This window comes from Ischnura elegans, chromosome 10 (assembly GCF_921293095.1).
Source record: "Ischnura elegans chromosome 10, ioIscEleg1.1, whole genome shotgun sequence".
Classification (NCBI taxonomy): Eukaryota; Metazoa; Arthropoda; class Insecta; order Odonata; family Coenagrionidae; genus Ischnura; species Ischnura elegans.
The window spans coordinates 1,540,835-1,559,984 of NC_060255.1; the positions used below are offsets into that span (position 1 = coordinate 1,540,835).

At 40.2% G+C, this 19,150-nt stretch overlaps 1 protein-coding gene and 1 long non-coding RNA gene across 4 annotated transcripts in view; both read right to left on the reverse strand.

Moving 5' to 3' along the window:
• The window catches only part of LOC124166511 (A disintegrin and metalloproteinase with thrombospondin motifs 9-like), a 758,369-nt gene that overhangs the window by 85,304 nt on the left and 653,915 nt on the right, over nt 1-19,150 (reverse strand). For all 3 annotated transcript variants that reach the window (XM_046544055.1, XM_046544053.1, XM_046544056.1), the window contains exon 5: nt 9,896-10,260. In XM_046544055.1, the coding sequence (XP_046400011.1) occupies nt 9,896-10,260 (365 nt within the window). The remainder of the gene's footprint in view (nt 1-9,895; nt 10,261-19,150) is intronic.
• Nucleotides 473-1,970, reverse strand: LOC124166513. The gene is made up of 3 exons (XR_006866443.1): nt 1,935-1,970; nt 1,491-1,493; nt 473-801 (listed from the first exon to the last, which is right to left on the reverse strand). It is a non-coding gene; the product is annotated as an uncharacterized LOC124166513 (long non-coding RNA).

Here is a 19,150-nt window from a genome sequence, read left to right on the forward strand (position 1 = left end):
GCTGAGCGTGCCAATAGATCAATTTGTGAAATTGCAAGAACCATGCTACATGATACTGAATGTCCCAAGTATTTGTGGGCAGAAGCTTGCAATACTGCAGTCTTCATAAAGAATAGGTCCCCTCATGCTGCCCTCACTTATATTACTCCTGAAGAGCCATGGTCTGGTAGAAGGCCAAACATTCAAAATTTTAGAGTGTTTGGGTGTAAGGCAATGGTTCATATACCAGATGTTAAGAGAAAGAAATGGGATGTAAAGAGTGAGCAATGTAGATTTGTAGGTTATGCTGATATATCTGGCTGCTACAGGCTGATGAATAGCAATAATGAAGTTATTGTTGCCAGAGACGTTATCTTTTACGAAAATAATGAACAAAGTGATGATGTGTCTGATTACTCTAATTTTGTGCCTGTAATGGAATTGTTAAGCCATAATACTAAAGGGGAAATGGGAGCTCAAATGCCTTCAGAGGGAGACACACTTTCTGAAAGGAGGTATCCCTTGAGAGAGAAGAAATCAAAGGTTTTCCCTGATTTTGTTACTTATAATGTTCAGGATTTGAATCTGTTAACTGATCCACTGTCCTCAAGAGAAGCCCTCTCTAGATCCGATGGAGACAAATGGCATGCGGCCATGCAAGATGAGTTAAAGCCCTAGCTGAAAATGGTGCATGGTCTATTGTTCCTAGATCAGAGGGAGTAAAGGTAGTACCTTGTAAATGGGTTTTCAAATTGAAGAAGGGAATAGATGGGAACCCTGATCGATATAAAGCTCGATTAGTTGCGAAGGGGTTTATGCAAGCTTATGGTATCAATTATGAGGGAACTTTTGCACCTGTAGTTCGTGTTGAAACATTGAGACTATTAATTGGGATAGCAGTAGAATTATCTTTGCAGATAGATCATCTTGATGTCAAAACTGCTTTCCTCAACGGGAAGTTAAATGAAACTGTATATATGGAATTGCCTGATGGTGTGAAATGCAATGAATCCACAAATAGTGTGGCACATTTGCACAAAGCTTTGTATGGTTTGAAGCAATCTTCCAGGGTATGGAATGAAACTATTCATAATGTTCTGATTGAGCTAGGTTTTGTTCAGTCTAAGCACGAAGCTTGTGTTTACTTTAAGGAAGATGGTACTAGTATTTTAATTATTGCATTATATGTTGATGATTTGTTATTGTTTCACAATGATAAAAAGGAAAAAGATGTCATTAAAGAAAAATTAATGAAGAAATTTAAAATGCAGGATTTGGGCAGAGCAAAAATGTGCCTTGGCATGAGAATTCCTCAGAATATATTTGATGGTAGCATCTCTTTGGATCCATTAATGAATTTTTAAACAGATTCGGGATGCAAGATGCTAAACCAATAAACACTCCACTTGAAGTAAATGTTAATTTGAAAAAGAATGACCCAATGTTACCTAAACCTGATGTACCTTATCAATGTTTAATTGGCTCATTAATGTGTCTATCTGTTTGTACACGACCTGATATATCTTTTTCTGTAAATTATTTAAGTCAATTTAGCAATTGTTTTTCCAGTGAGCACTGGAGGAGTGCTTTGAGAGTACTAAAATATTTAAAGCACACTTCTAATAAAAAACTTGTGTTTAAGCCTACAGGCAAAAGCATTACTGGCTATGTCGATGCTGATTGGGCTGGTAATCATAATGATCGAAGGTCATGCACTGGTTTTGTTTATTTAAATTTGCTGGAGCTGCCATCACCTGGAGAAGCCAAAAGCAGAAGTGTATTGCTCTTTCAAGCACTGAATCCGAGTATGTAGCTCTCTCCGAGGAATCTCGAGAAGCTGTATACCTAAGATACCTAATGTCAGAGTTGTTAGATGTGGTGGAAACTGTAAAAATTTATTGTGACAATCAAAGTGCTATCAAATTGTGCCAAAACCCAGTATTTCATGCAAGAACAAAACATATTGATGTTCGACATCATTTTACTAGGGAATTAATTGAGAAAAATGTAGTGAATGTGGAGTACCTACAAACTGATCTAATGGTGGCAGACATTATGACTAAAAGTCTATACAAGGTTAAACATTCAAAACTAAAAGACTATTTGGGACTGTCTTGATTTCTTGTTTTGTATAAATTGTTACTTAATTCACTGCCAATGTCCCTAGAGTGAGAGGGAGTGTTGAGTTTACACTCCAGGGGCATTTCGTTCTTCTTTTGTCATGTATCATTCTCTCGTGTACTGCTGTGCACTTCAAGCCTTGTTCTCTGTTCTTGTCTGTCGTCCGAGAAATAAAGACGAGTGTATTCCACTCGACGTTTGCCTCGTTCTTTCAACACCAACCTTTCCTTTACCTACCCTTCCTTTGTCTATGTCATGATGGCTGGTTTTCTGATAATGCCATACTTTATAAAAACCAGCAAACTTGGAGTAAGTGGGATTTGAACAGAAGATCAATTAATTTCCATGCTGGCATCTTGGAAAAAAAGCTTCATAAATCAGTGTTAATACATTTACGTGCTAACTCATCTCTTTCAAATATTAACTTACTAATACGTAACATTTTATTGCTACGCACAAATATATTTAACGAAAGCAGTGACTTTTCAACTTCAAGTAATATGAGATACACTCAGTTTGGGTAAATCAGTATCCAACAGGAACACTTCGAGACTTGGGAATCATCTGTGATCGACAACGAAATAACGAAATTTGACATTATAATTTAATGTTTGAAAAGTTACCCAATGTTCTCACCCGACTTATTTTTATTCCATCGCCTAGGAAGGATATATGCAGATATTTCAGACGCTTCGACACGCGCGACCGTCTAGAAACCACCAGGCATAAAACTTTTTAGGGCCCCAATTAGTTCCATGAAACCGAATAAATGAACCTTATAGCACAGGAAAAGACAATGAGTTGCCCAATATTCTCGCAGAATTGAGGACACCTTCAAAACAATAGGCCATCGAACCATTATCAGACATTAAACCTGGCCGATTTAGCCAAACTTCTTAAAGAGAGAAGAATAATAACAACATCACCAAAGTTGGATATAACGGCTGTAAGATGTAAATTGTGTTCATCACAGTATCGTATTTTTTATCCCGAGCTATTCTTAACTTCATCCCCTGTGTTCTGTTTGTAAATAAAGCATGCGATACATTTACTAATTTTTAAAATTTTTATTGGCTCATCTTACTCACTCATTGATATATCATTGGCAATTTTATGACTATAGCCCTAGTGTCACGGAATTATGTTGAACCAAAGGATAAGAACTTCCAAATTACGCACATTCCGTTGATCAATAAATGGCGAGAAAAGATAACGAACTGTTAAATTTGAAGTCTTACAACCAGGGTTGTTCACTGTCGACTAAATTAGCATTTAACGTCCCAGGCTGCATATCCTCGTGTCTTTCTTTCTAAAAATATTTCCACGTTCTTCGTCAATGAATACAATCAACCAAAATTTTGGCCACATTCAGAAAAGCCATTCACAACGGACGAATGCTCATTCGAATATATTAGTAGGTACAGTGAAGAACACAACAGCGCACCTTATGTGGGCAATTATATTTCCAAAGTAACTACCAACCATTGGTCTCCACCAATATGAGACCATTGTACCATTTCCAAGTTGTGCCATGTGCCAATATGAGCCTGTTGTGCCATTTGCATTAAACTAACGCATTAGGTCTTTATATAAATACAATTGAACTTCAAAAATGACATGACGGGGAACAAATTTTAGCTATTACGAGTCTTTCTGGGGTCATTTACATCCGTTTCCGACAAGACGACGTTGTGTGGGTAAAGCGAGGAGTTAGATAAGAGGGAAGTCTTCTGCAAACCCTGAGAAAAAGGGGAATGCATCGGTCTCATCATGATGATCTGATGCAAACCATAGTCGAGGAAAATGTGAATGATTAGCACGGAAAAAGAACTCTCGGATGAGACTTACGAAGACAAAAGAGACAAGGACAAGTAAGGATGAAAAATTGAACGTATTCGTAAATGTCAAAAGATTAGCTTTAGGGAGAATTGAGTGTAAATATGCGTCAAACCAATCCTAAAATTGATGACCAATGGTGATCCTGAGATGAGAAAAATGAAACACGTGTGCTAAAACTAAAACTAATCTCTACATTTTCAAAAAATCTCCAGTCACCTTGAAGCATGAAAGAGATTTTATTCGCTCAAACATCGATTATGAGTTCAGAGCCTCGTCTGAGTACAGGTCGCGGTGTCGCCGAGTTGAAAGTCATTTAAAATTAAGTTCCACATTTATTTTTATCATTCTCAACAATGGTACGCGCCAAAATTGCATGTAAAATTCATAATTCAAATTGGGACATAGGTAATTTTTCACTTCCATCCCCGAATATTAAGAAAAAAGATAATAAAAATAGTTTCAGGCACGTGATCTCACTACTTCTAGAGATATCAGCAAGTTAAAGCTATAATCGAGGTTAAAAATCAAAATTTTGTACACCAAATGTGTAAATTTCAATCCTAATCTTTTAGAGTGAATATTTTACAAGGTAATGTAGCCGCCATTGGCGCTTTTTGCATGAAAATAAACTGCTTCGACTTCGATTATAGCATTAAATTGACAATGACATGAAAAAAACATCTCAAACAATTTTTCTGAATAATTACAAATAAATATTCTAACTGTGAAAGTTTTTTCGTCTTCTTACAGGAGTTTACTGCCAGGGGCCACCATTATAATGTGGATTTTCAAATTTAATTTTCCGAAAATATCTACATAAGACAAAAGCCCTTATATTGTGGACGTAAGTCAGTGAAGCGCAATGAAAGCATTAGATATTTAAATAATCATTAAAATGAAACTAACTTCTTCTATCGGACTGACCCTCTTTTTCGAACTACGGGAAGTTTCCCGGTCGGGAACATATGTTGAAATATTTTTGGCAGAGTCCTGAAGAAGCTGGGATTCGCCAAGCGCAATACATCCAAGCAAACATTATTTTTATTTTAAAGTAAACGTGAAGTATGATGCCCAGGGCATATTACTGCATATCTTAGAGAGTCCAAACTAGTTTCCAAGAAGGTCGAAAAAATTATTTTTGTCCGCTTTGTTCTGGACCACTGTGTGTCGACTACTTCTTTGTGGCAGATCACGATAGAAGCAAGGATTCGCCAAGCGTAGCATATCTTAGCAAACATTTTTTTCTATTAAAAATTAAGCGTGAAGTGTAATACCCCTGAACAATGGCGTAACTAGGGGGGATGCTTTGGGGGGATGGAATGGCCTGGGGTGGCGGGAAACGACAACGGGAAAACTTTTGAAAAATGACATGCCTGAAAATACATTTTACTTCATTCTGACACTAAAAATTTAACATTAAGTAGATGCAGTTGTCATGAGTCAAAACTAGACAATAGTTTTCAATAATTCTCTTATGTCTCTGAGGCTTTGAGGGTAGATCAACTCTCTCATTCCCACCCCCCATAGTTACGCCACTGCCCTAGACATATTACCACCTGACTACATACCTGATACTATACTACCTGATAGGCATGGGCGTACGCAGCGAGGGGCTGGAGGGGGCAGCGCCCCACCTCCCCCAATAAGCAAAAATCGCAAATGTCTTAAAGGAAAATAATATTATTTCAAGCAATTAATTTTATAAACTAATAAAGGACAGTCACAGTTTCCTTAAAATGTTGATTTTATTCACCTTTTAGATGCTTAAATCTTACCTACAACTTGGACAACCATGCCTTGCCCCCCCCCCCCTCGATTTGATCCTGAGTACGCCCTTGATAATAGGCCCTCGCAGGGGCGCAGCTAGGAATTATGGCTGGGGGGGGGAGGTTTAGGTACAACCGAGGAGTGTGGGGGTATGGAATACCCACCAGGATAAGTGGTAGGTGCGACATTAATCAATTGCATAATTTTAAGATAAATGGTTCAAAATGGTGAGTTTTACGGCTTTCTGAGGGATATTTTATTAATCCTTACAATATTCTGTTAGTAATATCAATCCAATTAAGTAAAATTTCTCTGAGCTCTGGGGGGGCGCCCAAAATCCCCCCTCGCTGCGCCACTGGGCCCTCGAGTTTACAATAAAGTCGAAAAAATGATTCTTGCCCGCCTTTTTCCGACCCGGCGTGCTTCGTCCCAAGAGCGGAGGAGCGTTGCATACGACACTGCAGCGTGGAGTCGAGAGTAGGGTGAGGGCGGAGGGGCAAGGGGAAGGGAGGAGACGACGGAGAGCGAGAGGGCGCATGAATGAATGAACAGAGCGAGAGCGAGTGAGTGAGGGGTGGGCGTACCAACGGCGGCGGCCAGCCGGCAGGGCCGCATTCTCTCCGCGGGATTTCATTCTCGGGGCATTTCACGCTGCACAACCAGCGGGCGCGGGTGGGCGTTGATTGGTGGGGAATAAAAGAGGGGGCTGCAGCGCCCTTTTCCTCCCTCTCTCCGCAGACAGCTGAGCATCGGAGCCCGCCCTGCGCAACGGAAAGCTACAAACGTACTGGAAGGGCAGTTCGAAAGGTGCCGGGAGGGTTGCAATGCATTTTTTCAAATGCGCTCTCCTCGACTCCGTATGAAAATTGCAACGGCGAATGGAAGGAACGTTCTGAAAGCTTGGACGGTTGTTCAGCGATTCTGAAGGTATCGTCAGCGTTTTCAGATTTAAATGCGCTAATTTATAAATTTTAATAGTGTATGATTTATAAACGCGATATCCACGACTACTTTTGAAAATTACAAAGGACGAAAGCATGGAACGTGCTGACGGCTTGGAGGGTAGTTCAACGATTCTGAAAGTACTGTCCGCGTGTACAGATACAGACCCGTAGGTTGATTCGAGAGGCAAAATATGTTATACATGCATTCATCTAATTTAACTAGCATTGACCCGCAACCTTTCGTTGCTATTTTTTCCAGGAAATTTAATTTTGAAATCCGCAATTTATGCAGGATTTCCTGGTGATACAAGTGTAAGCATACGAAAAATGCAAAAAAGCTATCACGATAGAAATTAAATTTAGGCTAATCACGGATTGGCGATGCGGGAAAAATTGGAGCATTAGTCTAGAGTTTGGAAACGCAAGAAAACTCTAACCTACAGATCCTCGATTTTTACTTTTCGGGTGATCAGCAGCTATAATAGTTTCACCTTTACCCGCGAGAGTGCGTTGGCAGTAAGTGAATGGGAGGAGATTCGCCAAGGAAGACTATGGGATCTGCAATCGCGAACGGTTGTTATCAAACACGATCGGGTTTTCCCAACAGTGGAGTAGCCAGGAATTTCGGTCGAAGGGAGGGTATTCCAGTATCAGGGGTTAAATTTTTGAAAAACAGGTTACTAAATGTACGTATACAGTGAAGAGCGTAATCTCGCTAAGTTTCACAACTCCAGCGAGAGATTTCACTCTAGCGGGACTTTTTGAGGGGTTATAGGGCAGGTCTAGCGAGACTTAGTTATTTACAATTAAAGTTCACGATTGGAAGGCAAATCAAGCCTATGAAGAAAATTTTATTCTCCTTTTGGAGGTAACGTAGCGTTTATTTTCAGTGTTAATTCAGCAGTTCAATTATTTGCATCAATTTACCATTACTAACAGTAAGTTTAGAATGGATGACAATGTTCAAGCAATAAATATAATAAACTATCAACACACATTCGCCTTTTTTCATAAATATCCCGATTCAAATGTCATGGTCCGAAAAATTTTGATTTCCCCATTGTAACTATTGTTAGCATACACAAAGTTACCGTAAAAATTTTCAAATAAAGAAATTCTACAGGGACTATTCCGTTATTCCCTAAAAATATAAAATCCTAGTGGGCATGGATCGAACTTAATGAAACTCAGCTCAATTAGTACCAGCATTCATATTTTATTATTATTCCCTTTTTGGCAGAAATGACAAACAACGAAGATATTTTTATGGAGCAATATTTAATATGACTCGTTTTTATTGCCACTATTAAGTATCCCTTATTTCGTTTCTACACCGCTTCACTATTTCTATTGGGTTTTGCGCATGGTATGGAAAATATGAGCGCACTGGAAATTTACACCATTCTAAAAATTAAGTAGTTTCTTATTGCATACTACTTACGTTCCCAAAATAACTCCTCATTTGAACAACATCATTTCCACAAGGACGTGAATGAAGAAAATTCAATTTAGATAATACGACGCAGCGACGACATTTACATGCTAACTCAGACAAAGAAAACATTTGAATGCAAGAATACGATACTTCCATTGTATTCTAATTTGACTGGACGCAAGCCAAGGAACACAGCCTAATCAAAAAGCGATTTTTGAAAAGCTAACCCTGGGGAAAAAGGAATTCAGTTTATTATTATCAGCGCCGAAGGACACACGGTATTACCTTATTCATACCATAATTGTTTCACGGGATGCATGCAGCCGTATCATGACAAAATGCCTGAAATGATACGTTTTGCTACGCGGTGTATGAATGAAAAATGTCAAAAGCACATTTATGAATTCATGAAACTCTAGTCTAGGCAAATGAATTACGACTTGAGAGTTAAAAATGAAATCCATACATGAATTCAGCTTTGGTGCTCGGAAAGTACGCAAGATTATTCACTGTACCATGATTTGACTGTTGAAGAACAAACCATCGGATATTCCCCTTGTGAGTTATTGACTGATGGCGAAAGTATCGCCGATAACCCTCCAGCATATTCATGTAAGAAAAGCTGGTGATAAAACCGGTAATAATACGACAAAAGCCGACGTGGTAATCAACAGTAAAACATGAGCCGTCATTAGGGCGAATCGAGGAATTACTAGCGAAACCAGATTAACTGCTACTAGAGAAATGTATATTCAACTATTTGGGGAGCACATTCGAGGAAAACGGATACAGTATTAAGGACATCAGAAAAAGAATATCGTCAGCAAAGGAGGCGTTCATGAATAGGAAGGAGCTTATGAGAGGATCGTTACGTAAGAATTTAAAGAAAAGGTTGGTGAAGAGTCAAATTTGGAGTGCACAGAAATAAAGACACTTAGGAAGGAAGTCACGAAAAGACTGAGGGCGTTCGAGTTGTGGGTGTGGTGAATAATGGAGAAGGTGAAGTGGACGGAGAGGAGGAGAAACGAAGGAGTACCAGACATGGTGGGTGAAGAGAGGTAGCTTCTTGATGAAATGGAGGAGACTAGGTATGGATGAAGAGAGTACACAGCAGGGAGGGGATGTTGGAAACAGTGTTAGAGGGTAGAATGATAGGTAAACGAGAGAGGGGAAGGAAGGGAATAGGATTTATTTTAGATAGAATGAGTGGGAGGAGGCCTCATTGTAAATTGATGAGGGAGGTAGGTGAAAGGGAAGGAGACTGCCAGAATTCTACTTAAATACTCTATGAAAACCATCCTTCATTAGTAGAATACTTTAATAATCGAGAAATGCAAGATTATCCTACATTTTCTCATCGAGAGAATAATCCAGGAATTTTTCTTTAGAGTTACTTGAGCTATCAGCTTGTATCAGCTCAGCGAGACTAATACTTTTTACAGAGTGCGTCATATGCTATTCCTTAGGTTATAAATCGATGAAAAATATCCAGCTATAAGCGTAATTCATTAGTAACACTCAATCGCATTTTGTACTAAATATCTCTATACTAACGACATGGTCAGAAAAATGGCAATTTCACCGTATTAATTATTCTCATCTAGTAAAGAAAAGTTACCGTAACCAAAGTGTTTATAATACTTCTTAAAAACTCCATGGAAACCACATTGATTGGTAGAATACTTTAATAATTTAGAAATGGAATATCATACTACGAGAGGATGATCCACGGATTTTTCTCTAGAGTTTATGGAACGGTGGTGGAAGCTGAATGCGACCAATAATTACTACGGAGTGTATAAGTACTTACGATGGACATGAGCGTGAGGACGTAGCTGGCTAGCTCGCTGCCGTGGTACTCGATCATCTTGCGGTCCGCCACGACCATCACCTCCAAGAAGTACTCCCTCGAGGTGCCCTCCTTCTGCGAGAACCTCTTGATGCGGCTGTGCGGAACCCCAGCTCCCAACCCCAGCTGGCTCTCCTTCAAGGCCCTCGCCCCGTTCCCCAATTCATCATCTTCCTCATCATCATCGTCGTCCTCGTCGTAGTCATCCTCGACGGAGCTATGACCTCCACCGGAACCTGCAAGCGAAGATGGCAGACCTGAGCTTGTAGCGCCGTCCAGCGTGGACTGCAGCTTCTTGTAGTTTATGCTCGGCTTCTGCATTGTATCTGCAAAGAGAGGAAGAGAAATAATGAACTTAATCAACTCGTACTCACTCGCTGTGATTCGATCCTAAAGGATCGTATGAGTGAATGAAAAGTACTTGTTTATTCTATCCACTCTTATTTATTCTTTCCAACCGACCCATGTTTCCAATTGGATTAGTAGTTCCAATGAAATGAAATGCACGGAGGCTAGTCAAGAAGAAGATACTTCGACGAAATCGCAACCGTAAAGCTGACCTAGGATCCGAAAATGGCGACCCTGACACATAAATTTTCAGGGACTACTTATTTCTTAATTAATGGCACATTCAAAACAACTTAGGACGAGCAAATCTCATATATACCTACCCAACGGTTTCAGTAATAGCTATAAAGAAGAACAGTAGATGATGCCGCCGGGAACCAAGGCACGGAAAACCTAAGCAGCCGGGCTGAAGTGAACTACGTAGAGTCCTCAGTCCGTCTCGTGGGCACTTCATTTTTGCAGAAAGATTGGATTCACTTGAAAAGGGTTCAGGAAACATTGGGGTCATCCAAACATTGACGCGGTGAAATAGCCCAAAAACATTTCAGTCACCATAAATGACAAAATTTCGTCAGTTAGGCTATAGGCTGACAAGGTCGATTGGATAAGCCGATTCATATATTCCCAATTTCTGCAATAGAGTACTTGCCATCCCGAAGAACAATACTGAAAAGCTATGAATTAAATTGGTTACACGCGATCTCTAATATAAGTTGATGTTAACCGACATAATTATGGTTCATTTCTCCGCTGAAGTCGGCTGGATTTACCGCCAGAGTCGCGAGTAGCGATTGGAGTAATAGTGGCTTCGAGCTGAGATAGTGACTTTTTTACAGAAACGTACTTATTTATTCTGCTTTCAGGTAAAATATAAATGAGCTACTGGAATCGTAATTATTTATTGGAATAAAAGACAGTTTTTTTAGCATAAATTAGATTAGAACAACTAAATCGTGGACTCTTCCACAACACGAATTTCATCTACAGTTAAAAGGATAAATACAAAGAATGCTAGTGCGACTGCAGAAATAAAAAATAACAGACCTAACTCAATTCAGATATATAGAGAATTGAGGCAAATTTGACAAAAGAAATATCGTGACATCTGGCGTTAGGGCAAAAGAATTAACCGCATTCTAGACTAAAAAGTACTGCATAACAACACTGGAGGATGATTGAAAGATAAATCAATCCTGAATCATGAAAACCTATTGAATTAATGAAGGCCCTTAATAGCATCGATACGAATGCCTTCCATCCAAATGCAGATAATTGAATCACACGATTAATTACAAAAATTTAAATGCGCAGTGGGTGACAAAATATACGGTGGGCCACTCGACAATCCAATATTGTAATATTCGTGTATGAGTGATTCTTTTTCTCCTTGGTGAAATTAGCGGAACATTCGAAACAATTGAAAAGCGCGTGCCGAGTCGATTGGATTTCACAACCGCACGCTTGAAGAATTTACGCCTCGTGAGGGATTTAAGAGCGCCTGTTTATCCACTGATGACTAACGCAGCCATCGGCTCATAAATCCACCACGCATGGAAGCTGAAAGGGAAAAGGAATGAAAGAGGGAGAGAGAGAGAAAAAATAACGCCTATATCTGCATTATCCAGTAATTGCATCGCAGTCAACGGGTTTCCATCCTCACGAGTGCCTGCGCTCAAAGCCTTTCTCCCGCCCCTCCCACGATTCGTCCTCCTCCTCCCGAGGATAGGCGCGCGTGTCGTCACGATTCGTGCGAGTCGAAACTTCCGTGTCGACGCGATGGCCCATCAGCGGCTCTGCACGGGGGCACGCGATCCGTGTACTTAAGTGAGGAGGTGTTGCAGGGATGCCGAGAGGAAATGAGAGAAGATCCAAGCAGAGGCGACAGCAGACTTGCTCTTGCATGCAATGCCGTGGCTAACATACTTGTGGAGGTGTTCGTTCCCCGGTTTCCGCGGCTAAGAATGGATGGCGTCGCAATTTTCGGGCTGCGTACCCGTATGTTGTTGAATAATCCACAGCAGTTTGGTCAGCTATCCTACTGGCGTATTCAGGTGAAGGACAGCAAGAAGCTCTTGGTCTATTACTACATAGGGAATCTTTGGCCCGGCCATCAAGGTTTTGCTATTATATATAGGGAGCATTTCCCCAGAATAATAGGAGAGGCCATTGAGGTACAAAAATAATAAAAAGACAAATAAATAAAAAGAAATCAATTATATGGTCTTTGAAATTGTATTATTTTTAGTTTTTAAGTTTCCCCTTCACACAAACAACACTTCATACAACAACAGAACATACGCGCACGTCACCTGTGCTACTGTAATTCTGGCTGACTGGTTGAGGTGAGGTTGACTCACCGGTACAGTAATTATCGACGCGCCCTCGGCTTGGCCAGTAACTGACCGGTCGTGAAAAGACAGACAAATTCAACAGGGAATATGGCTATCCACTCCACAACGCACGGAAAAGAAGAGTTCCGCGCAAATTTGAAGATGTTTCCTAATCGAACGAAGAAAATTCCCAGTTTTGGTGCCAAAAATTCCCTATATTAGAGATGACCACTAGCTTCTTGCCATTCTTTACCCGAGGGCGCCAGCAGGATAGCTGGCGAAATTGTTGTGGATTATTCAATAACATACGCGGGCACTACTTTAGGAAGTGTTCAGATGAGGAGTGGGGTGGAAATCTACCCCTGATAACGATTACAAATGGGCAGACTGGGGGCATCAGTGGGTAGATCGCTGAGCTACTGACTGAACGCTGACGGGCTCAAATCCAGTGGGAAGCTTTCGGATAATCCGCACTGAAAAGTTGAGGGAAAGGAACCCACTACCTTGCATGTGGGAATTTCACACACCAGTAACTTATCCTTGTGTGAGTATACGATCAGTGAATAAATAATAAATGTGATCCATGTATTAAGGTATGTTTACATAGAATATTTCAATAATAATCCCGGACTATCAACCTCCTGATACATAATCTCCTTCAGGTAGAATTATTGTAACACAATTACATTAACACGATCGAGGCGCAAACCACTAGAGAATTGATACACTGACAGGAACGATCTAAACGCCAAATGAATAACCGATGCATTTTCGCATCGTTTTTTCTTCCCAACCTCAGTTCGAATCTACGCCTCCGATAGTTCCAACGATAAGACCAAAGTCGGGAGGCGATCTCCGATTCGATTGCGCGCGGCGCCATGTCGATTCCTCCACTGCAGTGCGTGCCCGACGAGGCAGAGTTGAACTCCACGTGGAGACACTGCGCTCTTAAACGGCCGCTCCCATTAATTTTAACACAGCGTCGCACGCGGCCATATAAACAAACGAGCAGGGTTCTGAGAACGAAGCGATCTCTCCGCCACGGGGAGACGTGCTTTCTGCATCCTAAAGGACGGAGGCAACGGGTGAACGCAGCCACACCGAGTCTTTTCTCACAGAGAGAGAGAGAGATCAGCTCCCAGAGCTAACTAACCACGCGGGAGCACTCCCGAATAGGAGAGGGGAAACGCGAATAGTTACTCAGTAATGGCACACGCAATCGGACGCAAAAAATATTTAAAACCTTTCGGCTACGGTAGCCATAGGAGGAGTGTTCAGAAAATAAAGGGAAATTTTAAATTTCGTGGATTTAAAGAGCCCGATTGTCAATTTTTTATTTACCATACCGGTATACATGCCATTGAAGTATGATAAAATTTTCATCTGCATTCATTGTTTATTTTAATGTAGCAGGCGCTAAGGATAGACGTGTTTTTATCTGATCGGCGAATTTCGTTTGTTAAAGGTATGAAATTTGGAGGAGGCGACCGACAACTGAGGTCATTCTCGCCATGAGGAAAGGTTATGGAAGGAAGGATGGAGAGAAACCCGGCGTCGGCATTAGCATGCTCTTGACGAAAGGCGCCAAGGTGACCACGGCATAGCGTCCCATCCGACGGACGGAGTGTTGCACTTGAAATGCCCTCCACACGACATTCAAGCAGGGATCGGGCAGTCACTGAAAATTCTATGCTTCTGCCGGGATTTGAACCCGGGTTCGTTGGATGGGAAGCCAACACTAGCCACCACACCAACCCGACCCCTTCCGTTATTAAAGAAATGGATCAAAGGCTTGCATCAAATTTAGCATGAAAATGAAATAAAACATAAATAAGTGTATTATTAAAAAAAAAGGCCTACGGTTGTCTTTTATGATTCATACAATTTAAAAGCGGTGTAAACGTTTCCAAGATGGCTGTGAAGACATTGAAGATGAGTAACGTCCCGGACGCCCTAGCACGTCAACAATCGATGGGAACGTGAAAAAGTGAAAGAAAGAAATAGATACAAAATGGTACTGATATGGGGTCTATTTTGAAGGTGGCAATATTAATGTGGGCCAATAAATAAATATTTATTTAAAAAACTAATATTACCGTTATTTTCTGAACACACCTCGTACGCATATAAACCATTTTCCACCTTGCGCTGTAATATTTGAAGGAAGACAGACCTCTTTAGGGAAAAAAGACCCTGGTAATCCTCTTGTGACCCTTTCATCCAAAGCCAACGGGGAGGGTCCTCGAAAATAATTAAGGAACGAATTTGAATGGCAGTCAAATCATTCCAATAGACGTTGATCTAAAAATAATTGTATCACTTAAAAAAATAGAAATCGTTGCATGTGACTGAATCATTAAGTATCTAGGAAGTTTATTCGGAGCAGAAAGAAAATATAAAAAACTATTTCAGGGAGTGAAGTAGATATCTTTCATCGTCGCACAGAGGATAACACGATGTCTTATGCTCTCACTAATAGGAATGGAGAGATGGAATTTTCACTGAGTGCAATTGAACTAACTAAGAAACTAACAAAATACAGCTAATTCAAACCACAGCACTGTCATTGAAAAAACATTTACTACGTTAACCAAACATTTCGGAAACAAAATTTTCATGGAACACCATACTGCGGTTCGGAGATGCCTAACAGTTTTCAATACTTCCGGGAAATTACCCATTCCTTCCACAAGAGGCAGATGCAATTCCATCTGCATACAACTGACACCTACATTGAAGCACTGGGATGTCAATTTTACGACTGTCCTTACTTTTATGGCGCACCGCTCGTCAGTCATGACAATTGGGATGCAGCGTAATTGATTTGTCACGTGGAACCATCGATCCAATCGCACTTACAAGCGGTGTACATACAACAACACGATATGGAACACAAGCAGCATTGCTGAGTAACTTCTTTAACGCAAAAAATAACATGATCAATTTATCTTAAGGTAGTCAGTATTAATGACTCTTATCCCTGATTAGGTGTCCGAAGTAGGAGAGGAAACGTTGGCCATTTAAAATTCTTGACGCGTGTAACACCCCTAAGCCATTAATATTGACGAACGTGGACCGCGAAAGTTTTAGTAATTATTTTAAGGTGTTTTTCCAGAATCTTTTAGGAAGGCCGCAGTCTAAACCTCAAGACTGCAAAAAAGGGCTGTATTAGTTACGCCTATAAAGTATTAGCGAGGGTCTAAGACCCCAATGCTTAAGCACTAGCACTAGTCCAAGACTTGGCGCAGCCGGCTATACCTTCCGTGGAAAAATCCTAAGGGTAAGTTTGGGGATGCAGATAAGCGGATTTGATTCGGTGGGCGATTGTTGAGCGTTTATGCAGTGGAGGTATCGATAGGTAACCTTCTCTTCCGATGAAAATCCTAATCCAACATTGTTGCGCCTTACCAGCTGAAAATTAAGAACTTGATGCCGGAATGTTTATTCCAATCATTCAGGTCACTCAGTTGAGGTCACTCAACCTGGAGGTCGGTTTAAATAGTTGAAGGTAGAGTTCAACCCGGAATTTTCACACGTTCAAGGTTGAGGGACTAATTTCTTCCCCTGGGTTCCTCGCAAGTCGAGGATCAATCGATTTTGATTAATGTTGTCTGAAGGCTTCTCCGGAAATCCAATCCGGACCACCTTGATCGGTAGTTTATGCCAAGTTTTTTAATGTTGCCACTTTTTTCCATCCAGCACACGGTCCTTGTACGTTTAACAGACGTCCTTCCCTAGAGCACTGTGAAACGCCATCAACCTAAATGTAAAACCTATGGATTAACCCAACATAAGCCAATGTTGCTTCTAATTAACATCAAAAAGCATAAATTTTCAGCTTAGTCAGGTAAGATTTAAACTACTTGCTCTTTTGTGCAGTAAAAATTACTGGTGAAATATGTATCTTCCACAATAATTATGGATGAGCAGAAAATTTTTACATTTTTAGAATGAGAAGTCTTGAAATTTAATTTCTCCCCGAAGCAACTCAGGGTTAGAGAGGTTGAGCCTCCGGACAATCTTTGGACATGGTAAGGTTCACTGCTGGCTGTACAGAGGAAATCGTACTTCCTCAAAGGCGTGGAGTCTTCTCCTGTGAGAACAAATGAAATTTATCGCGGAAACTAACAAGACACACTCTCATGATCCAATCACAATGCACTCGTCAATCACAGACACTCAACAATAGAGTAAGAAAATTGAATTAAGGCATCCAATCTTTTTACATGAGTTAGTTCACTTATATACTCGCACGTTGAAATCACCCCAGTTTCACTGAATGTACCTAACTCATTCCCTGAAATACCCATAAAATAGATAAGCTAAGCTATGAAGAATGATCGAGTCGCGATATTATTTCCATGTACCGTTTGAATGATGCAAAAGTGAAAATAAATTGAAGGGGAGGGTACACAGAAGAAATAGGTGGAATGACTTATGACTTTAAGTAGCAGATTTATGTCTACAGAAGCTATACAAAAGTGAATACTTAACTTTGTGAGCTCGTCCCGAACTTTTTACTGCTACAAAACAAGTTATACTTGCTCAAGGACACTGAAAACACGACTTAGTCGTAAATTTCCAATTGAACCAAGAAGCTAAAGGCCTCGAAGTATTGTTTCTGCAAGTGAAATTCCACAGTGAAGGTGAAGGGAAAGGTATATTTTTACTTCCGGATTGAAAGAGACTTTTGAGTGGTGATCAAGATCTTTCGCTATCACTACTCGTGAGATTTACCAGCATAAATCTACAGGAAATCGACAAATACCACTCACATGATGAAATTAGCAGCTTCTGTATCGCAAAAAATGTGGACACGTGCTCGTTTACAGATATGGAGTTGAGACAGTCTAACAGGATTATTTAATTATTAGATTTTGATGAAAGTAGATTGCCTAATAGGGTAGTTTCCTTCATCAAAGAAACCGAAAGGCATTGATTGCGATTTGTTACCCACCATTACTGTATTCATAATATACAAATTATTTCGTTTTAGAAATACCGGTTTAGACGAATGGCAATGGTCCATTTTTATCCTCATTTGAAAAGGGCCAGATTGGCGCCCATGCGATGCCACTCCACGTGACGTCACAGGGACCTAGTTTCTACACGAGAGGATAGGAGTCTGAGGTTACCAATGCATGCATGAGGCACAGAGCTCAGGGAAACATCTCATAATAATCACACATTAAAACTGGCTAAGGTCGGAAAGTTTTCTTCGTTTGATAAGGTATTAATTAACCTTTTTTAAGCCAAGCGCTACCATCCAGCAAGGTACTCAGCTACCCGCTAGCATCCTGCGTCCTATCAGCGCTCAGAGCCTCGATCAAGGTCACCTCACAAGGCGGGAGGGGGAACCAGAAATACGTCACACGGAGAGATTTCCTTACCCGTCGCGTTTTCGCGCGCTTGAAAATATTCACTTTTCATTTAATCGTGAAAATAGATATCGTCATTTAAAAATCTAAAAGCGTGAAATACGTACTCCAGGAGTAATAATCTTCCGATATAGGCAATAAAAAAATAATAGGAAACCACCCTATTGCCTGACAATAGCATGATATTAAAATAAATGAAAGAGCAGCCTACTTATCTAAAAACAAAGTAAGGAGACAGAAAATACACTTACAGAATAAAAGATAGATTAATTTGAATACATACCATATAACTAGCCAATGAAGTTTGAACAAAATAACCCAATTTCCAACTTTCCTTATAAATCACTGTGATATCAAATAAGGACAATTTCTCTTAAAAATTTTAGCATTTGCCCACTCCTTTATTACTCCATGTAAGAAGGATTATTCACTGGGCTTTGTTAATTCCCAATTCCGGAAGAGGGATAAACAAATAAATTTGCGACAAAAATATTCTACATTCAGCTTCGAACCTCTTAATGAAAAGAATGAGTAAAATTTCCCCCATTAGAAAAGTTCGTGACGCCATGAAGCCTCTAGCTAGCGGGGGGGGGGGGGGGTCAAGAGGTTCAAACCCCCCGAAACGTTCGAAAAAAATTCATCTAAGCTTACTTCCTCTAAATGAACTCCCCCGCCAGAAATAGATTCTCACATTCAACAAAAAAAGTTTACGGACACGGCGTTGACGTCATGACACATTTGAGAAAAAGAGAGAAAGAGAAGAGGAATTCTGCGTTGTGTCCATAGTGATTGGACGGCAGCCAGATATCAATTTGCAGGAAAATCTTCCCGAAGAATTATTCTAAAAATTTGGTATTTCGCAGCCGATGGACACAAAAGGATCATTATAATAAATAAACTTTTAGCTCTCATTTTATATCAGAATCAGAAAAAATGCTAAAAAAACAACGCCATTTCAAAGGCATTATCTAATCGCCAAGCCCGAATATCGATTTGTATTTAGAGCAAATGATCATTAGCTAACAGTCGCAAAAATTCTTCAAATTATTAGAAAGCGTAAACAAAGTTTTGGGCATTTATATAAAAGTCGTTCATGTTTTCAACGAGTTTTCGAATGCATACCTCGCACGTTTCAGTAAAAGCAGGAATAAATCACTATT